Source organism: Xenia sp. Carnegie-2017, unplaced genomic scaffold (genome assembly GCF_021976095.1).
Source record: "Xenia sp. Carnegie-2017 unplaced genomic scaffold, XeniaSp_v1 HiC_scaffold_2, whole genome shotgun sequence".
Taxonomy (NCBI): domain Eukaryota; kingdom Metazoa; phylum Cnidaria; class Anthozoa; order Malacalcyonacea; family Xeniidae; genus Xenia; species Xenia sp. Carnegie-2017.
The window spans coordinates 8,237,903-8,256,611 of record NW_025813482.1 but is presented as its reverse complement, the minus strand read 5'-3'; the positions used below and the strand labels follow the sequence as shown (position 1 = coordinate 8,256,611).

Here is an 18,709-nt window from a genome sequence, read left to right as displayed (position 1 = left end):
GGCGATTTTTTTTCATCTTTCGAAACTTCTTACTTGCCACATTATTCCTGAGTCTTTTTTCATAAGCATTTTGCCCAGTATGTCCATTGTTAAGAATACAATGATCAAATCTTTCATTAAATTCTTTCCTTGATTCCTGAATCTTTGAGTGATCATCATCAAAAATCTCAGCCTCATTGTGGTTATCTTGGCAATATTGACTTTCACCAATTATTAATTCCATGTTTTGAAATAAGCATTGGTCCACAGTGACATTTTCAGATGAGTATTCAACAGCATCTTTCCATATACTGTCTGAGTTAATCCAAAAATCCTGTTGAATTTTTATTGGGGAAGCGTCAGTGATAGATCTGTAGGTCTCCAAAGAATCCCCAATTAAAAACTCTACAGAAAAATATAAAATATCTACTTTTAAAACTTTGTTTCCATTTAAATCTGGCGGTAATTTTTTCTTATTTCAATGTTTATCAAATACTTTCAATTCAATAATACGAAAATAAGCAATGTTAAATTAATCGACGTAAATAACGAGTTGAATTGTCGGTTTAAGCAATTGCTAGACACATGATGTACCTTTGTCAAAGACAACGCTTAGATTCGTGCCCTTGCGAAGCGCTCAATTCATTGAAAGCACACGAGGAAGCTTGATGCTGATTTTTTGTGGATTTCATTGTCTTGAGATGTGTCCCTCGAACATCAAACACGCCAGTAAAAGAAAGTTTATCGCCTTCCCACCTCAATCTGCTCATTGCCAAGCTTTTTATTACACTTGAAAGGTAGCTTGACACAGGAAAATACCTTAATTTAAATACCAAACTGGTGGCTATAAAGAAGATAATCAAAGGAAGAAGGAATAAAGTTAACGACCTTAGTCACCTTACATAATACAAATTTTAAATTATTCATTTGTATGACTTTAAAGGATGGAAAACAGGTAAACGCGTGCATTAGTCGTGTGCACTAGTCGTGTGTAGCTTGACCACTATATCCACAATTATTTTCATTAATTTTGCCAAAGTACATTATATAAATCATAAAATAACATATTAATGACATTATATTACAAGGCAAGCGACATCGGATGACAGATATCAAAAGGTTTTTATCCCTATAAGTATAATAGTCACAAAATTACAACATATTGCTTCGGTTATCGGTAAAATAGTCGAAACTTCGGATAAAATCGGGTATATATTTAACAAAATAGGTTGAAAAATAGAAAGAACTTTGAATGACTGGTTGAATATTGCCAACATTAGAATGGCGTTTGGTTTTAAAGAAATATACATGTCATCTTGCACGTTTTAATTCTTCAAATAGCAAAGCTGATGTAATTTCAATTTTAAACGACGTCATCCATCTACGTACTTAAAAATGTGTTCAAATATGCAGAAAAAGTTATATACAAACATTTCTCTGTGTGAAAAGAGGTTAGAGTTTTGTATCAAAATACTTCATTCAAAATAATGTATTTTTCAAAATGTGCTAAGTTATTCCAGTGGCATGGTGCTGGAACGCTTTCAAATGTTAAAATGGCAACTGCAACAAGGAATGTTGCCATACTTTCTATGAATCCAGGGGACACGCTTGTACAGCAACTCTCCTTCAGTGGACCAAGATCAAAACGTCTGACTCCATTATGTACGAAGGTCAGTTTTTCAAATTATTTACGATGAAACAAGCGATATGTGCATTTAATAAATACGAATAAATAGTTTTTCTTAAATAAATATGTTTCAACATCTCATGATGCCATCTTCAGTATAATAATATTATGCATATAATAAATAAATATGGTTGTAATGGAGTTATATGATACAGTGACTTTTTATACGTACAATTATGATTATATTATATGTAATACAATGAAATATTGGTTAGAATTAATGATGCGTGTATTTAATAAATGCGTATTATCTATAGTGCTTTACGCAGTTACAGTAAGCGATATGTTTTTATACTATTGTGTTGAATTTATCAAAATACATCATTGGGCCATTGGCACAGTGTTCAGTCATTACTCATTAGTGTCATGGTTTATGCCTGAGAAGTAGAAAATAATGTCATTATATTCTGTTTAGTAGTATGTTAATATGTCCAATGAGCAGACTGATCTTAGTGACACATATTTATTATATAGTATTCTTTTCTTGTTACTTTAAGAATTACCATAACTATTCTTTTTATGAGTTCATCCATTTTGGACAATTTTGATACAAAATTTTTGTTGTTACTCTTGCTAGATCTGTCTCTTGATATTAACATTTATGCATCCCACTCTTATGTTGTATTTTGTCCATATTGTACTTGTATGGCAAATGTATTAATAAAAATATGCTAGACAAAGTTATATCGTCTAAGTTGGTATAGTCCTGAGAAGGACTGTTTTTGTTGTTGTTAACTGACATTTCAACAACCTTAGCGGTAGTCATCTTCAGATCAAACATTCCGGGTATTTATTTTTTCCCTCGATTAACTTATACACATTTCTGGCATACTTATAATTATTATTGACTCTAGTTGTAGTAATGTAATGATTACATTTTGTAGAAATGCTTGTGTACAAGTTGTTATCTCACAAGCAATGGAGAAGTTAAGAGTGCGCCTGTGCATTTTAAAGAATCAATTGCTGAACATCCTCTTTCTGATGTTGAAAAAATGAAAGAAATCATCCGAAAGTCTAAGGACTACGTTCTTCCTCATCCAATATGGTTTGCATTATTTTTTTGATTGTAATTCACTGGGGCATGCACGGCACCAAAGTGTAGGCTCAGGGCTTGACCCCCTCCACTTTTTCTGACATTCACGTATTTTAGACTAACATGACGCAGTAAATTTAGTAAATATAAGTCATAGCCCCTCCCTAAGCTCAATTTTTTGGCGCCATCCCTGAAGTTTAGGATAGACAAAAAAAGAAGATAGTTTTGAAATACTCAGTTTCTGTGTGAACCAAAAGCTTGTGTGGCAGTGGCTCTTTTCTTGCATTTACTTTTGTTCAATAAAAGGCTATGTTTTTGACTCAAAGGGAAAACGAAAGCAACCATTTATGCATAAAATATTGTTCCACGAAAGAAAACGTTCTTGAGAGCAGGGAGTTTATGCAAAAAATAACCCAAGTTTACGCCTCGTGTTGGCGGAATTACTCTTTATGAAATTTTTTAAAATTTACTTACTTCGTAAACCAAAACCGAAACTTTCATCCCATCAAATCAAAATGATTTCATCTCCTAATTCGTACTTTCCCAAGCCCTTCAAAATGCAGTTTGGTTTTCTTTTTTTTAAAAAAAGAGATTTAATTTCTATTTATTTTTAGTGTTAGATTGAACTGAAGATCCTCTGTCGAAGTTGTGCAGACGCTTACTCCTTTGAAGAGTTTAGGGTCTGCACCATTCATTCATTATCTACTTTTTTAAACACTCTTTATTGCATTCATTACTTGCTTTATGAAAATGTGCATGATTAACCCAGCTCCCACACAATCTCTTTACAAAACATTGGCTCCAGCTAGACTTTGCTTTGACGAAGTTTACTTTGCTTTTTATTTTCCTGAAAATATTTGCAACTGCTCGCTTTGGCCTCCTTGGCGAGGCTAGTGATACAAGGAAAGTGAAACTGCCAATGGCCACTTGTTTAAGTATTAGGAAGTGTATTTTATCTGCCAAAGCGTGCACGAACGCTAGACATGCAAATTACCGATTTTTTGTCTTTTATCCTTTTAAATTGCCATTTTCTTAAAACCTTCATAAATTATTCTTATTCAAAATAATCCGCAATTTGAAATTCAAGTCTTCACGTAAACATCAGCCAAATTTCCTAAAACGTTCTAAGCTTGAACAACATGCGCCATATTTTAAACCTATGTGTTCGAATTGCTTTTAGCTTCGTCCTTTTTTTGCGCAAACTATTTCAAAAGTGCTTCTTGGTAACACAATTTTCTCTCATTATTTGCTAACATTAAAGTCCAACTATCCAAAGTTTTGCAGATCTTGCGCGCTAATATCTTTAGCGACATTTTCTAAGTTTAGTTTTTTGATACACCTTGTGATTGACAAATAAGCTTTGAAACAGTCGGACGTAGCGCAACAATGAATATTCATTAATGAAAATGGTCTGGAAATCGTCTGCTCTCCTGTCCATTTGGTGTATTTTTAGCAGTACGTTTGCGCGTTTAAAATAATAAAAATTTTTTTCTTTTCAAAGGACAGACAAAGATTTACAATCAGTTGCTATAACACATGAAGAACCAGAAGGAAGAGTTGATAAGGTGAGTCGCGTTAAACTAATTTTTTTACAATGCAAAGCGATAATCATATTTTATCTTTCAGTCAAAACATTACATTCAGGACAGCATGTTTATTACCTTGCATATAAAATATACAAATTGTATGAAATATATAAATACCATTCGATGTTGCTAATTTACTGCAATATATTATATTTTTTCGATTCATAATATTTTCAGAAATTTTTTTTGTCATGTTCAGTCATAAAAACGAACGTTTGAATTTCTTAACTTCCAGCTTGCTTACTTCACCGTTCAAGCTTTACGACTTTCGTTTGATGGGATTTCCATGTACAAAATTGGCAAAATGACAGAAAGCAAATGGCTTACGTATGTATTTGAATTATATATTCTTGTTATATGACAGCTATTGAATTAAATTTGTAATGACTTAAATGCAAGTTATCGATAGCTATTGATCTTTATGCTCTACTGCTTTTGTGGGACTGAGATGTTCCTAATCCTAAATCAGACACGAGATTTCTAATCAGCTTGACACCACCCCCGTCCCCTTGTTCTGAATTTTGCGACTATGCGAAAGGTGGGAGAGTCTAAACTCAGACAACGACCAGTAAAAAAGAGTCATGTATGGCCACAATGAATCTAGGGCTAATATGAGAGGGTAAAAAGGAAACTTTGGAAAAAAAATATTTCCAATTTGAAAATGGAATTTTTCACTATTCTTATTTGCTAAAGAAACGTAAATGTTAAAAATAAACTGCGTTTTTAACTAGACGAATTATTCTCCTGGAGACTGTAGCTGGCGTACCAGGTATGGTTGGCGCTATGACCAGACATTTTCATTCTTTGCGACGTATGAGAAGAGATCATGGTTGGATACATACGTTACTAGGTAAGTGTTATGATGTTATTACCATTACGTACATCACAAAAGCAATTCATGACATGACGAAAGCATATACAAGCGAGGACAAAAAAGTCCGAAGATTGCTTTTGAAGTTGCAATTTCCATTTTGGGGGTTTTTTTTATCGTAGAAGAGGCTGAAAATGAACGCATGCATTTAATGACGGCACTTGAATTGAAAAAACCGAACATTTTTTTTCGTGGAATGGTCTTAATGATGCAAGGTAAATATTTTTCTTACGATTTATGCATCAGTTTCTTAACTACGTAGATACATGGTAAATGTTTCTTAGTATGTATGTATCAGTTTCTTAACTAGATATAGGATATTTCTTATGGTGTATTCACCAGTTTCTTAACAAGATACTTATGGTAAATATTTTGTCCAGTATCTTAAGTACGAAATATTTTATCAGTAAGAACATCTTTAAAACTTTGTATCATGAAAGTGAAAACATTTCTATTTGCTTTAAAAGCTAATTATGCGAAATATTATAAAGAAAAATAATTGTTTTATTAGGAGTATTCGTGAACATGTTTTTCATTTCGTACTTGTTGAGTCCAAGATTTTGCCATCGTTTTGTTGGCTATCTTGAAGAAGAAGCAGTAAGGACTTACACCCATTGTATTGAGGTATGACATTTTATTACTATATGACACCGTTCATATTCATACGTTCATTTTAACTAATATGTTCATTTTACGTGGTCTCTTATGTATGTCGCGTGCAGATGATGGACTCGGGTGCATTAGATGTGTGGAACACAAAACCAGCTCCTTTGATTGCCAAAAAATACTGGAGACTTAAGGTTGGCTATTTGTTTCTTTTTGTTTTCAGTCATGTTTTTTATATTTGTAAACTTTGTTTTCTTCTTAGAGCCTACCTAGAAACAAAGTAAAAAGTGAAACTTATCATTTTAAAGCAATTACGTATTTTGTACTACAGCAGAACCTGTATTAAGCGGCACCGTATTATAAGCGGTCATATGACAAAGTACCGAAAATTTCATAGTATAAATACTATTAAAGTGACCTTTATTAAACGGTCACCTCTGTTAAGCGGACACGGTCACCTTTTCCAATGTCCCAAACTAAATTTTTCATTGTTTTGAAACTGTATTAAACGGTCAAGTTAAGTAAATAAATACACCCCATAATAAAATATATATATAACTATTTATTCTGGAACACGTCACTTATATTGTATACATGTCTTTATGTTGTATTTATCTTCCGTAGTGACTCAAAAGAGCGAACATTATTTTCTGTTTGTGTGGATGATTTACACCAGCAATTTAAACTTTTCTTATGTTCCTTCAGCCATTGACAAGAAAACATATCTCCAAGAAAGGGATATATATACGCATGGACTTTATAAGTTACAACCCCCTTCTCTGTTGACACGCTCGCCATTGATTATTTTTCAGCAATTTGAGCCGTGACATTTTTATGTATTCTATTTTTAATTTCTATTTCAAACTAAGAAAAAAATTGTTTTATATAATGTTGTTATTTGGCATATATGCTAAGGACAATACCAATTGGTCCACTTTAGTGGTATGAAATATTACACTTAGCCTATCTGGTGATTTTCCTAAAGACCTGTATTAAGCGGTCAACCTGTATTAAACAGTCACACAAGAAATTCCCAAGGGTGACCGCTTAAGAAAGGTTCTACTGTATAACCATTTGCAATTGAGTTCCTACTATGCGCGTTTTCATTGAAATATTAAAATTGGATTAAATTACTAGACGCAAAGTAACCTGCTATACAACGATGCACCCCTTTGGACAATCTGTACCCTCCTGTTAAATGAGCATTGATCCGTACGTGGTTGAAAAAAATTAATTCATTATTTAATTTTTTAGGATAATTCTACAATGCGTGACGTCATTCTTGCCATACGGGCAGACGAAGCACATCATCGAAAAGTTAATCATACTTTTGCATCCATGCATCTGGATGAACAAAACCCTTTTGAACCATGGGAAAAAAAATTATAACTCCAGTCATTTAATTTGAACTAACAACTATCGTCTTTGGTATGAAAATGCGTAAATTGTTGTTTTAGCGTGAGCTTGTGTTAAAATGCATGAACTGAAGTCTTTCTTGTGAAAATGTTTGAACTATAGTTTTTTTTCCATGAAAATATTTGAAAATGTTTAAACTATAGTCTTTCGCATGAAAATGCGTGCAAATGCATGAACTATAGTCTTTTGCATGAAAATGCGTGAAAAGGCATGAACTGTACTCTTTAGCATGAAAATGCGTGAAAATGCATGAAATATAGTCTGTGGCATGAAAATGTGTGAAAAATTCTTTCCTTGATTCCTGAATCTTTAAGTGATTATCATTACAAATCTCAGCCTCACTGTGGTTATCTTGGCAATATTGACTTTCACCAATTATTAATTCCATGTTTTGAAATAAGCATTGGTCCACAGTGACATTTTCAGATAAGTATTCAACAGCATCTTTCCATATACTGTCTGAGTTAATCCAAAAATCCTATTGAATTTTTAGTGGGGAAGCGTCAGTGATAGATCTGTAAGGTCTCCAAAGAATCCCCAATTAAAAACTCTACAGAAAAATATAAAATATCTACTTTTAAAACTTTGTTTCCAACTAAACCTGGCGGTAATTCTATTCTTATTTCAATGTTTATCAAATACTTTCAATTCAATAATACAAAAATATGCAATTTCAAATTAATCGACGTAAATAACGAGTTGAATTGTCGGTTTAAGCAATTGCTGGACACATGATGTACCTTTGTCAAAGACAACGCTTAGATTCGTGCCCTTGCGAAGCGCTCAACTCATTGAAAGCACACGAGGAAGCTTGATGATGATTTTTCATGGGTTTCATTGTCTTTAGATGTGTCCCTCGAACATCAAACACGCCAGTAAAAGAAAGTTTATCGCCTTCCCACCTCAATCTGCTCATTGCCAAGCTTTTTATTACACTTGAAAGGTAGCTTGACACAGGAAAATACCTTAATTTAAATACCAAACTGGTGGCTATAAAGAAGATAATCAAAGAAAGAAGGAATAAAGTTAACGACCTCAGTCACCTTACATAATACAAATTTTAAATTATTCATTTGTATGACTTTAAAGGATGGAAAACAGGTAAACGCGTGCATTAGTCGTGTGCACTAGTCGTGTGTAGTGAGTTTAACCACTGTATCCACATTTACTTTCACTAATTTTGCCAAAATACATTATATAAATCATAAAATAACATATTAATGACATTATATTACAAGGCAAACGACATCGAATGACAGATATCAAAAGGTTTTTATTTCTATGACATAGATGCCAAGGTTTTTGGTTTGTATGGAGTGAGAAATGTAATCACCCCGAAGGGGCAATAGTGAGGCCCGGATGGCCGAACTTCTAGACTAGGGGGTCTGGGGGCATGCCCACTTCTAGACTAGGGGGTCTGCATGAACTCCACACTCTTCAAGAGCGAAGACTTCGCTGCTTGATTCATCTGACGAGTTCGACGCCATTTTGAAAATTTCTAATCTTGAACCCAGATCTCCCAAGACCATGGACCGGAAGATCTGGGTACGTAATGGGATAGATGAGATCCAGTTTCCGCGAGTTTCCGCGAGTTGTAATATTTAAAAAAAAGAGTGATATTTTGTCTGAATGGCGTGGTTGCGTGAGATTGCGTCGAAAAGCGTGAGTCTCACGCCAAAAGCGTGAGACTTGGTTACTGTCTCAAAAGGTTTTTATCCCTATGAGTATAATAGTCACAAAATTACAACATATTGCTTTGGTTATCGGTAAAAATGTCGAAACTTCGGATAAAATCGGGTACATATTGAACAAAATAGGTTGAAAAATAGAAAGAACTTTGAATGACTGGTTGAATATTGCCAACATTAGAATGGCGTTTGGTTTTAAAGAAATATACAAGTCATCTTGCACGTTTTAATCCTTTAAATAGCAAAGCTGATGTAATTTCAATTTTAAACGACGTCATCCATCTACTTAAAAATGTGTGTAAATATGCAGAAAAAGTTATAGACAAACATTTCACTGTGTGAAAAGAGGTTAGAGTTTTGTATCAAAATACTTCATTCAAAATAATGTATTTTTCAAAATGTGCTAAGTTATTCCAGCGGCATGGTGCTGGAACGCTTTCAAATGTTAAAATGGCAACTGCAACAAGAAATGTTGCCATACTTTTTATGAATCCAGGGGACAAGCTTGTACAGCAACTCTCCTTCAGTGGACCAAGATCAAAACGTCCGACTCCATTATGTACAAAGGTCAGTTTTTCAAATTATTTACGATGAAACAAGCGATATGTGCATTTAATAAATACGAATAAGTAAATAAATAAATAAATATGTTTCAACATCTCATGATGCCATCTTCAGTATAATAATATTATGCATATAATAAATAAATATAGTAGTAATGGAGTAATATGATACAGTGACTTTTTATACGTACAGTTGTGATTATATTATATGTATTACAATGAAATATTGGTTAGAATTAATGATGCGTGTATTTATTAAATGCATATTATCAATAGTGCTTTACACAGTCACAGCAAGCCATATATTTTTATACTATTGTGTTGAATTTATCAAAATATATCATTGGGCCATTAGCACAGTGTTCGGTCATTACTCATTAGTGTCATGGTTTATGCCTGAGAAGTAGAAACTAATGTCATTATATTCTGTTTAGTAGTATGGTAATATGTCCAATGGGTAGACTGATCATAGTGACACATATTACATAGTATTCTTTTGTTGTTACTTTAAGAATTACCATAACTATTCTTTTTATGAGTTCATCCATTTTGGACAATTTTGATACAAAATTTTTGTTTTGTAAGTTTTAGATGTTACTCTTGCTAGAACTGTCTCTTGATATTAACATTTATGCATCCCATTCTTATGTTGTATTTTGTTCATAATTGTACTTGTCTGGCAAATGTATTAATAAAAATATGCTAGACAAAGTTATATTTTTAACTTTTCATTGTTCAAACACTATTTTTGATTTAAAATTTATAATATATAGAGGATTTCAGTTTTAATAACTTGACATATAAATTTCTGTATCTTTTTCATAAACATCTGCTGTTTAACTTTGGATAGTACAATCATCGTAGAAGATGCTGTGTCAGTTCTTTGTGCATCAGAATGTGATTTTGGCACGTTGTATTTGAAGTCAACCATAGACAAAAAATGCCAGTACCAAATTTAAAGCTCTACTTTTACATCTATTAGTGATTACATCAACATTACTAATCAAAATTTTCTTTGACTATCTCAACATTCCCTGCTATCAAGTTACCACCTACTTCTCCAGTCAATGGCTGTAACCATGAGAATTAAGCTCTAAAGGCAGAGGCTCAAATTTCTGATTTTTCTATTCAAAATTTTTTACCCAAGTCATCTACTCAATATGGTTGTTGAACTTATATTCATCTACTTTAATCAATGGCTTTCATACTTGTCATCAACATTCATGTACATTCGTTTCAAGACTTCAAGTTTTGTTTATTGAACTGTACATCCCTCTTTGAAGTACTTCCCGTCCATTTGACGTTCACCCTGTTCCTGTTTATTTCCCGATGACCCTTTTAACTCGCTGTTCGTTTCGTTTTATTCTCCATTTGTTCGTTGGTCATTCCTTCATAAGTAAATATTATTTTAATGAAATTAATCCAACGTAAAATATTTCGGGTATTTATCCTTTCCCTTGATTAACTTATACACATTTCTGGTGTACTTATAATTATTATTGACTCTAGGTGTAGTAATGTAATGATTACATTTTGTAGAAATGCTTGTGTACAAGTTGTTATCTCACAAGCAATAGAGAAGTTAAGAGTGGGCCTGTGCATTTTACAGAGTCAATTGCTGAACATCCTCTTTCTGATGTTGAAAAAACGAAAGAAATCATCCGAAAGTCTAAGGACTACGTTCCTCCTCATCCAATATGGTTTGCATAATTTTGTGATTGTAATTCACAGGGGCAGGCACTGCACCAAAGTGTAGGCTGAGGGATTGACCCCCCCCCCTCCCCCACTTTTTCTGACATTCACGTATTTTAGACTAACATGACGCAGTAAATTTAGTAAATATAAGTCATAGCCCCTCCCTAAGCTCAATTTTTTGGCGCCATCCCTGAAGTTTAGGGTGGACATAAAAAGAAGATAGTTTTGAAATACTCAGTTTCTGTTTGAACTAAAAGCTTTGTGGCAGTGGCTCTTCTTGCATCAATGACTTCACGAACTTTGTATTTACTTTTGTTCAATAAAGGGCTATGTTTTTGACTCAAAGGGAAAACTCAAACAACCGTTTTTGCATAAAATATTGTTCCACGAAAGAAAAAGTTCTTGTGAGCATGGAGTTAATGCAGAAAGAAACCCAAGTTTACGCCTCGTCTTGGAGGACAAAACATTGGCTCCAGCTAGATATGGCTTGGACGAACTTTACTTTGCTTGATATGTTCCTGAAAATAGTTGCAACTCCTCGTTTTGGTCTCTATGGCGAGGCTAGTGATACAAGGAAAGTGAAACTGCCAATGGCCACTTGTTTAAGTATAAGGAAGTGTATTTTATCTGCCGAAGCGTGCACGAACGCTAGACATGCAAATTACCGATTTTTTGTGTGTTATCCTTTTAAATTGCCATTTTCGTAAAACCTTCATAAATTATTCTTATTCAAAATAATCCGCAATTTGAAATTCAAGTCTTCACGTAAGCATTAGCCAAATTTCCTAAAACGTTCTAAGCTTGAACAACATGCGCCATATTTTAAACCTATGTGTTCGAATTGCTTTTAGCTTCGTCCTTTTTTTGCGCAAATTATTTCAAAAGTGCTTTTTGGTAACACAATTTTCATTCAAAAAATTATCATTATTTGCTAATATTTTCCGTCAGATGAAACATTGAAAGTCTAACTATCAAAAGTTTTGCAGATCTTGCGCGCTAATAACTTTAGCGACATTTTCTAAGTTTAGATTTTTGATACACCTTGTGATTGACAAATAAGCTTTGAAACAGTCGGACGTAGCGCAACAATGAATATTCATTAATGAAAATGGTCTGGAAATCGTCTGCTCTCCTGTCCATTTGGTGTATTTTTAGCAGAACGTTTGCGCGTTTAAAATAATAAAAATAATTTTATTTTCAAAGGACGGACAAAGATTTACAATCAGTTGCTATAACACATAAAGAACCAGAAGGAAAAGTTGATAAGGTGAGTCGCGTTAAACTAATTTTTTTACAATGCAAAGCGATAATCATATTTTTATCTTTCAGTCAAAACATTACATTCTGGACAGCATGTTAATTACCTTGCATATAAAATATACAAATTGTATGAAATATATAAATACCATTCGATGTTGCTAATTACTGCAATATATTATATTTTTTCGATTCATAATATTTTCAGAAATTTTTTTTGTCATGTTCAGTCATAAAAACGAACGTTTGAATTTCTTAACTTCCAGCTTGCTTACTTCACCGTTCAAGCTTTACGACTTTCGTTTGATGGGATTTCCATGTACAAAATTGGCAAAATGACAGAAAGCAAATGGCTTACGTATGTATTTGAATTATATATTCTTGCTATATCACAGCTATTGAATTAAATTTGTAATGACTTAAATGCAAGTTATCGATAGCTATTGACCTTTATGCTCTACTGCTTTTGTGGGACTGAGATGTTCCTAATCCTAAATCAGACACGAGATTTCTAAACAGCTTGACACCACCCCCGTCCCCTTGTTCTGAATTTTGCGACTATGCGAAAGGTGGGAGAGTCAACAACCAGTAAAAAAATGTCATGTATGGCCACAATGAATATAGGGCTAATATGAGAGGGTAAAAAGGAAACGTTCGAAAAAAAATATTTCCAATTTGAAAATGGAATTTTTCACAAACTAGTTACATTGTTATAACTAATTTAATAATTATTCGTTGCCATTTTTTCACTATTCTTATTTGTTAAAGAAACGTAAATATTAAAAATAAACTGCGTGTTTAACTAGACGAATTATTCTCCTGGAGACTGTAGCTGGCGTACCAGGTATGGTTGGCGCTATGACCAGACATTTTCATTCTTTACGACGTATGAGAAGAGATCATGGTTGGATACATACATTACTAGGTAAGTGTTATGATGTTATTACCATTACGTACATCACAAAAGCAATTCATGACATGACGAAAGCATATACAAGCGAGGACAAAAAAGTCCGAAGATTGCTTTTGAAGTTGCAATTTCCATTTTTGGGGTTTTTTTTATCGTAGAAGAGGCTGAAAATGAACGCATGCATTTAATGACGGCACTTGAATTGAAAAAACCGAATATTTTTTTTCGTGGAATGGTCTTAATGATGCAAGGTAAATATTTTTCTTACGATTAATGCACCAGTTTCTTAACTACGTAGATACATGGTAAATATTTCTTAGTATGTATGTATCAGTTTCATAACTATACATAAGATATTTCTTATGGTGTATTCACCAGTTTCTTAACTAGATACTTATGGTAAATATTTTTTTCAGTATCTTAAGTACGAAATATTTTATCAGTAAGAACATCTTTAAAACTTTGTATCATGAAAGTGAAAACATTTCTATTTTCTTTAAAAGCTAATTATGCGAAATATTATAATGAAAAATAATTGTTTTAATAGGAGTATTCGTGAACATGTTTTTCATTTCGTACTTGTTGAGTCCGAGATTTTGCCATCGTTTTGTTGGCTATCTTGAAGAAGAAGCAGTAAGGACTTACACCCATTGTATTGAGGTATGACATTTTATTACTATATGACACCGTTCATATTCATACGTTCATTTTAACTAATATGTTCATTTTACGTGGTCTCTTATGTACGTCGCGTGCAGATGATGGACTCGGGTGCATTAGATGTGTGGAACACAAAACCAGCTCCTTTGATTGCCAAAAAATACTGGAGACTTAAGGTTGGCTATTTGTTTCTTTTTGTTTTTAGTCATGTTTTTTATATTTGTAAACTTTGTTTTCTTCTTAGAGCCTACCTAGAAACAAAGTAAAAAGTGAAACTTATCATTTTAAAGCAATTACGTATTTTGTACTACAGCAGAACCTGTATTAAGCGGCACCGTATTAAGCGGTCATATGGCAAAGTCCCGAAAATTTCATAGTATAAATACTATTAAAGCGACCTTTATTAAACGGTCACCTCTATTAAGCGGACGCGGTCACCTTTTCCAATGTCCCAAACTAAATTTTTCATTGTTTTGAAACTGTATTAAACGGTCCAGTTAAGTAAATAAATACACCCCATAATAAAATATATATATATAACTATTTATTCTGGAACATGTCACTTATATTGTATACATGTCCTTATGTTGTATTTATCTTCCGTAATGACTCAAAAGAGCGAACATTATTTTCTGTTTGTGTGGATGATTTCCACCAGCAATTTAAACTTTTCTTACGTTCCTTCAGCCATTGACAAGAAAACATACCTCCAAGAAAGGGATATAAGCATGGAATTTATAAGTTACAACCCCCTTCTCTGTTGACACGCTCGCCATTGATTATTTTTCACCAGTTTGAGCCGTGACATTTTTACGTATACTATTTTTAATTTCTATTTCAAACTAAGAAAAAAATTGTTTTATATAATGTTGTTATTTGGCATATATGCTAAGGACAATACCAATTGGTTCCACTTTAGTGGTATGAAATATTACACTTAGCCTATCTGGTGATTTTCCTAAAGACCTGTATTAAGCGGTCAACCTGTATTAAACAGTCACACAAGAAATTCCCAAGGGTGACCGCTTAAGAAAGGTTCTACTGTATAACCATTTGCAATTGAGTTCCTACTATGCGCGTTTTCATTGAAATATTAAAATTGGATTAAATTACTAGACGCAAAGTAACCTGCTATACAACGATGCACCCCTTTGGACAATCTGTACCCTCCTGTTAAATGAGCATTGATCCGTACGTGGTTGAAAAAAGTTAATTCATTATTTAATTTTTTAGGATAATTCTACAATGCGTGACGTCATTCTTGCTATACGTGCAGACGAAGCACATCATCGAAAAGTTAATCATACTTTTGCATCCATGCATCTGGATGAACAAAACCCTTTTGAACCATGGGAAAAAAATTATAACTCCAGTCATTTAATTTGAACTAACAACTATTGCTGGTGAAAACTGCATCGTGTTCTTAACATTATTTTATTATACACTTGCAACTAATTGCGAACTTTTGAATAGTGAAAATGTGTGAACTATAGTTTTTTTACATGAAAATGTGTGTAAATACGTGATCTATGCTCATTGGTGTAAATATATATGAATTATAGTCTTAGGCATAAAAATGTGTGAAAATACTTGAACTATCGTCTTTGGTATGAAAATGCGTAAATTGTTGTTTTAGCGTGAACTTGTGTAAAAATGCATGAACTGAAGTCTTTCTTGTGAAAATGTTTGAACTACAGTTTTTTTTCCATGAGAATATGTGAACATGTTTAAACTATAGTCTTCGGCATGAAAATCTGTGCAAATGCATGAATTATAGTCTTCGACATGAAAATGTAAGAAAATCATGAAATATAGTTATTTGTCATGAAAATATGTGAAATATAGTTTTTGGCATGAAAATGTGTGAAAATCATGAACTATAGTCTTTGGCATGAAAATGTAAGAAAATCATGAAATATAGTCTTTGGCATTAAAATGTGTTAAAATGCATTAACTATAGACTTAATAATTAAAATACGTGAAAATGCATGAACTGTAGTCTTTGACAAGAAAATGTGTGCAAATGCATGAAGTATAGTATTTGGCATGAAATTGTGTGCAAATGCTAGAACAATAGTCTTTGACATGAAAATGCGTAAAAATGCATGAAATATAGTCTTTGGAATGAAAATGTGTGAAAGGGCATAAACTATAGTCTTTGGCATGAAATTGTGTAAAAATGCGTGAACTATAGTCTTTGGCATGAAAATGTATAAAAATGCATGAACTATAGTCTTTCGCATAAAAACGCATAAACTATAGTCTTTGGCATGAAAATGCATGAAAATGCATGAACTATAGTCCTTAGCATGAAAATGTGTGAAAATGCGTGAACTATAACCTTTAGCGTGAAAAAGTGCGCAAATGCATGAACTATAGTATTTGGAATGAATATATCTGAAAATTCATGAACTGAAAAGACTTGCATGAATGCATGAATTATAAGACTTTTGCACAGACTTTTAGAACAAATGCATGAATTATAGACTTTCGCATGAAAATTTGTGATATGGCATGAACTTTGTCTTTGGCATAAAAATGTGTGCAAATGCATGAAGTATAGTATTGGGCATGAAATTGTGTGCAAATGCTAGAACAATAGTCTTTGGCATGAAAATGCGTAAAAATGCATGAAATATAGTCTTTGGAATGAAAATATGTAAAAGGGCATAAACTATAGTCTTTGGCATGAAATTGTGTAAAAATGCGTGAACTATAGTCTTTCGAATAAAAGTGCATAAACTATAGTCTTTGGCATGAAAATGCATGAAAATGCATGAACTATAGTCCTTAGCATGAAAATGTGTGAAAATGCATGAACTATAGCCTTTAGCATGAAAAAGTGCGCAAATGCATGAACTATAGTATTTGGAATTAATATTTCTGAAAATTCATGAACGGAAAAGACTTGCATGAATGCGTGAATTATAAGACTTTTGCATGAAAATTTATGATATGGCATGAACTATATTCTTTGGCATAAAAATGTGTGCAAATGCATGAACTATAGTCTTTGGCATAAAAATGTCTCTTTGGCATTATATTTCACATATTTTCATGCCAAAGATTATATTTCATGATTTTCTTACATTTTCATGCCAAAGACTATAGTTCATGAGTTTCACATATTTTCATGCCAAAGACTATAGTTCATGATTTTCACATATTTTCATGCCAAAGACTATAGTTTATGCATTTTGACACATTTTCATGATAAAGACTATAGTTCATGATTTTCAAACATTTTCATGCTAAAGTCTATATTTCACATATTTTCATGACAAAGAATATACTTCATGATTTTCTTACATTTTCATGCCAAAGACTATAGTTCAAGATTTTCAAACATTTTCATGATAAAGACTATATTTCACATATTTTCATGACAAAGACTATATTTCATGATTTTTTTACATTTTCATGCCAAAGACTATATTTCACATATTTTCATGACAAAGAATATACTTCATGATTTTCTTACATTTTCATGCCAAAGACTATAGTTCATGATTTTCACACATTTTCATGCTAAAGACTATAGTTCATGATTTTCACACATTTTCATTCCAAAGTCTATATTTCACATATTTTCATTACAAAGATTATATTTCATGATTTTCTTACATTTTCATGCCGAAGAATATAATTCATGATTTTCTTACATTTTCATGCCAAAGACTATATTTCGCATATTTTCATGACAAGGACTATATTTCACATATTTTCCTAAAAAACACTATATTGCATGATTTTCAGACATTTTCATGCCATGCCTTTAATTCATGAATTTTCGCACATTTTCATGCCAAAGACTATAAATCATGATTTCCTTACATTTTCATGCCAAAAACTATATTTCATGATTTTCACACATTTTCATGCCAAAGACCATATTTCACACATTTTCATGACAAAGACTATATTTCATGATTTTCTTACATTTTCATGACACAGACTATAATTCACATATTTTCATCACAAAGACTACATTTCATGATTTTCTTACATTTTCATGCCAAACACTATAGTTCATGATTTTCACACATTTTCATGCCAAAGACAATATTTCACATATTTTCATGACAAAGACTACATTTCATTATTTTCTTACATTTTCATGCCAAAGACTATAGTTCATGATTTTCACATATTTTCATGACAAAGACTATCGATCATGATTTTCTTACATTTTCATGCCAAAGTCTATATTTCATGATTTTCTCACATTTTCATGCCAAAGACTATAGTTCATGATTTTCACACATTTTCATGCCAAAGAATATATTTCACATATTTTCATGACAAAGACTATATTTCATGATTTTCTTACATTTTCAAGCCAAAGACTATAGTTCATGATTTTCTCACATTTTCATGCCAAAGACTATAGTTCATGATTTTCACACATTTTCATGCCAAAGACTTTATTTCACATATTTTAATGACAAAGACTATATTTCATGATTTTCACACATTTTCATGCCAAAGAATATATATTACATATTTTCATCACAAAGACTATATTTCATGATTTTCTTACATTTTTATGACGAAGTCTATATTTCATGATTTTAACACATTTTCATGCTAAAGACTATAGTTCATGATTTTCACACATTTTCATGCCAAAAACTATATTTCACATATTTTCATGACAAAGATTATATTTCATGATTTTCCTACATTTTCATGTTAAAGACTATAGTTCATGATTTTCACACATTTTCATGCAAAAAACTATATTTCACATATATTCAT

At 32.4% G+C, this 18,709-nt stretch overlaps 2 protein-coding genes and 2 long non-coding RNA genes across 5 annotated transcripts; 2 read left to right on the top strand and 2 right to left on the bottom strand.

Annotated features, from left to right (window-relative positions):
• Positions 1 to 182: 182 nt before the first annotated feature.
• Positions 183 to 870, bottom strand: LOC124440730. Its single transcript, XR_006946728.1, has 2 exons — positions 574 to 870; positions 183 to 384 (listed from the first exon to the last, which is right to left on the bottom strand). It is a non-coding gene; the product is annotated as an uncharacterized LOC124440730 (long non-coding RNA).
• A 30-nt stretch (positions 871 to 900) lies between these two features.
• On the top strand, positions 901 to 8,431 carry LOC124440729 (alternative oxidase, mitochondrial-like). Its single transcript, XM_046991163.1, has 10 exons — positions 901 to 1,649; positions 2,551 to 2,711; positions 4,201 to 4,264; positions 4,521 to 4,612; positions 5,017 to 5,135; positions 5,279 to 5,371; positions 5,668 to 5,780; positions 5,879 to 5,956; positions 7,017 to 7,190; positions 8,026 to 8,431. Exons 1-9 carry the CDS (start codon positions 1,467 to 1,469, stop codon positions 7,149 to 7,151), a joined length of 1,038 nt encoding a protein of 345 aa, XP_046847119.1. The 5' UTR covers positions 901 to 1,466; the 3' UTR covers positions 7,152 to 7,190; positions 8,026 to 8,431.
• LOC124440731 lies at positions 7,436 to 8,026 on the bottom strand. The gene is made up of 2 exons (XR_006946730.1): positions 7,919 to 8,026; positions 7,436 to 7,728 (listed from the first exon to the last, which is right to left on the bottom strand). It is a non-coding gene; the product is annotated as an uncharacterized LOC124440731 (long non-coding RNA).
• A 539-nt stretch (positions 8,432 to 8,970) lies between the features above and the next one.
• LOC124440728 (alternative oxidase, mitochondrial-like) lies at positions 8,971 to 15,450 on the top strand. Of its 2 annotated transcripts, XM_046991161.1 has the most exons (10): positions 8,971 to 9,433; positions 10,969 to 11,129; positions 11,450 to 11,698; positions 12,328 to 12,391; positions 12,648 to 12,739; positions 13,188 to 13,306; positions 13,450 to 13,542; positions 13,839 to 13,951; positions 14,050 to 14,127; positions 15,185 to 15,450. In XM_046991161.1, the coding sequence occupies exons 1-10, from the start codon at positions 9,251 to 9,253 to the stop codon at positions 15,335 to 15,337; spliced, it is 1,305 nt and encodes a 434-aa protein (XP_046847117.1). In that variant the 5' UTR covers positions 8,971 to 9,250; the 3' UTR covers positions 15,338 to 15,450. The 2 variants fall into 2 exon arrangements, with proteins under 2 accessions (XP_046847117.1, XP_046847118.1); XM_046991162.1 differs by lacking the exon at positions 11,450 to 11,698 and having other exon boundaries at positions 8,987 to 9,433.
• Positions 15,451 to 18,709: the final 3,259 nt, after the last annotated feature.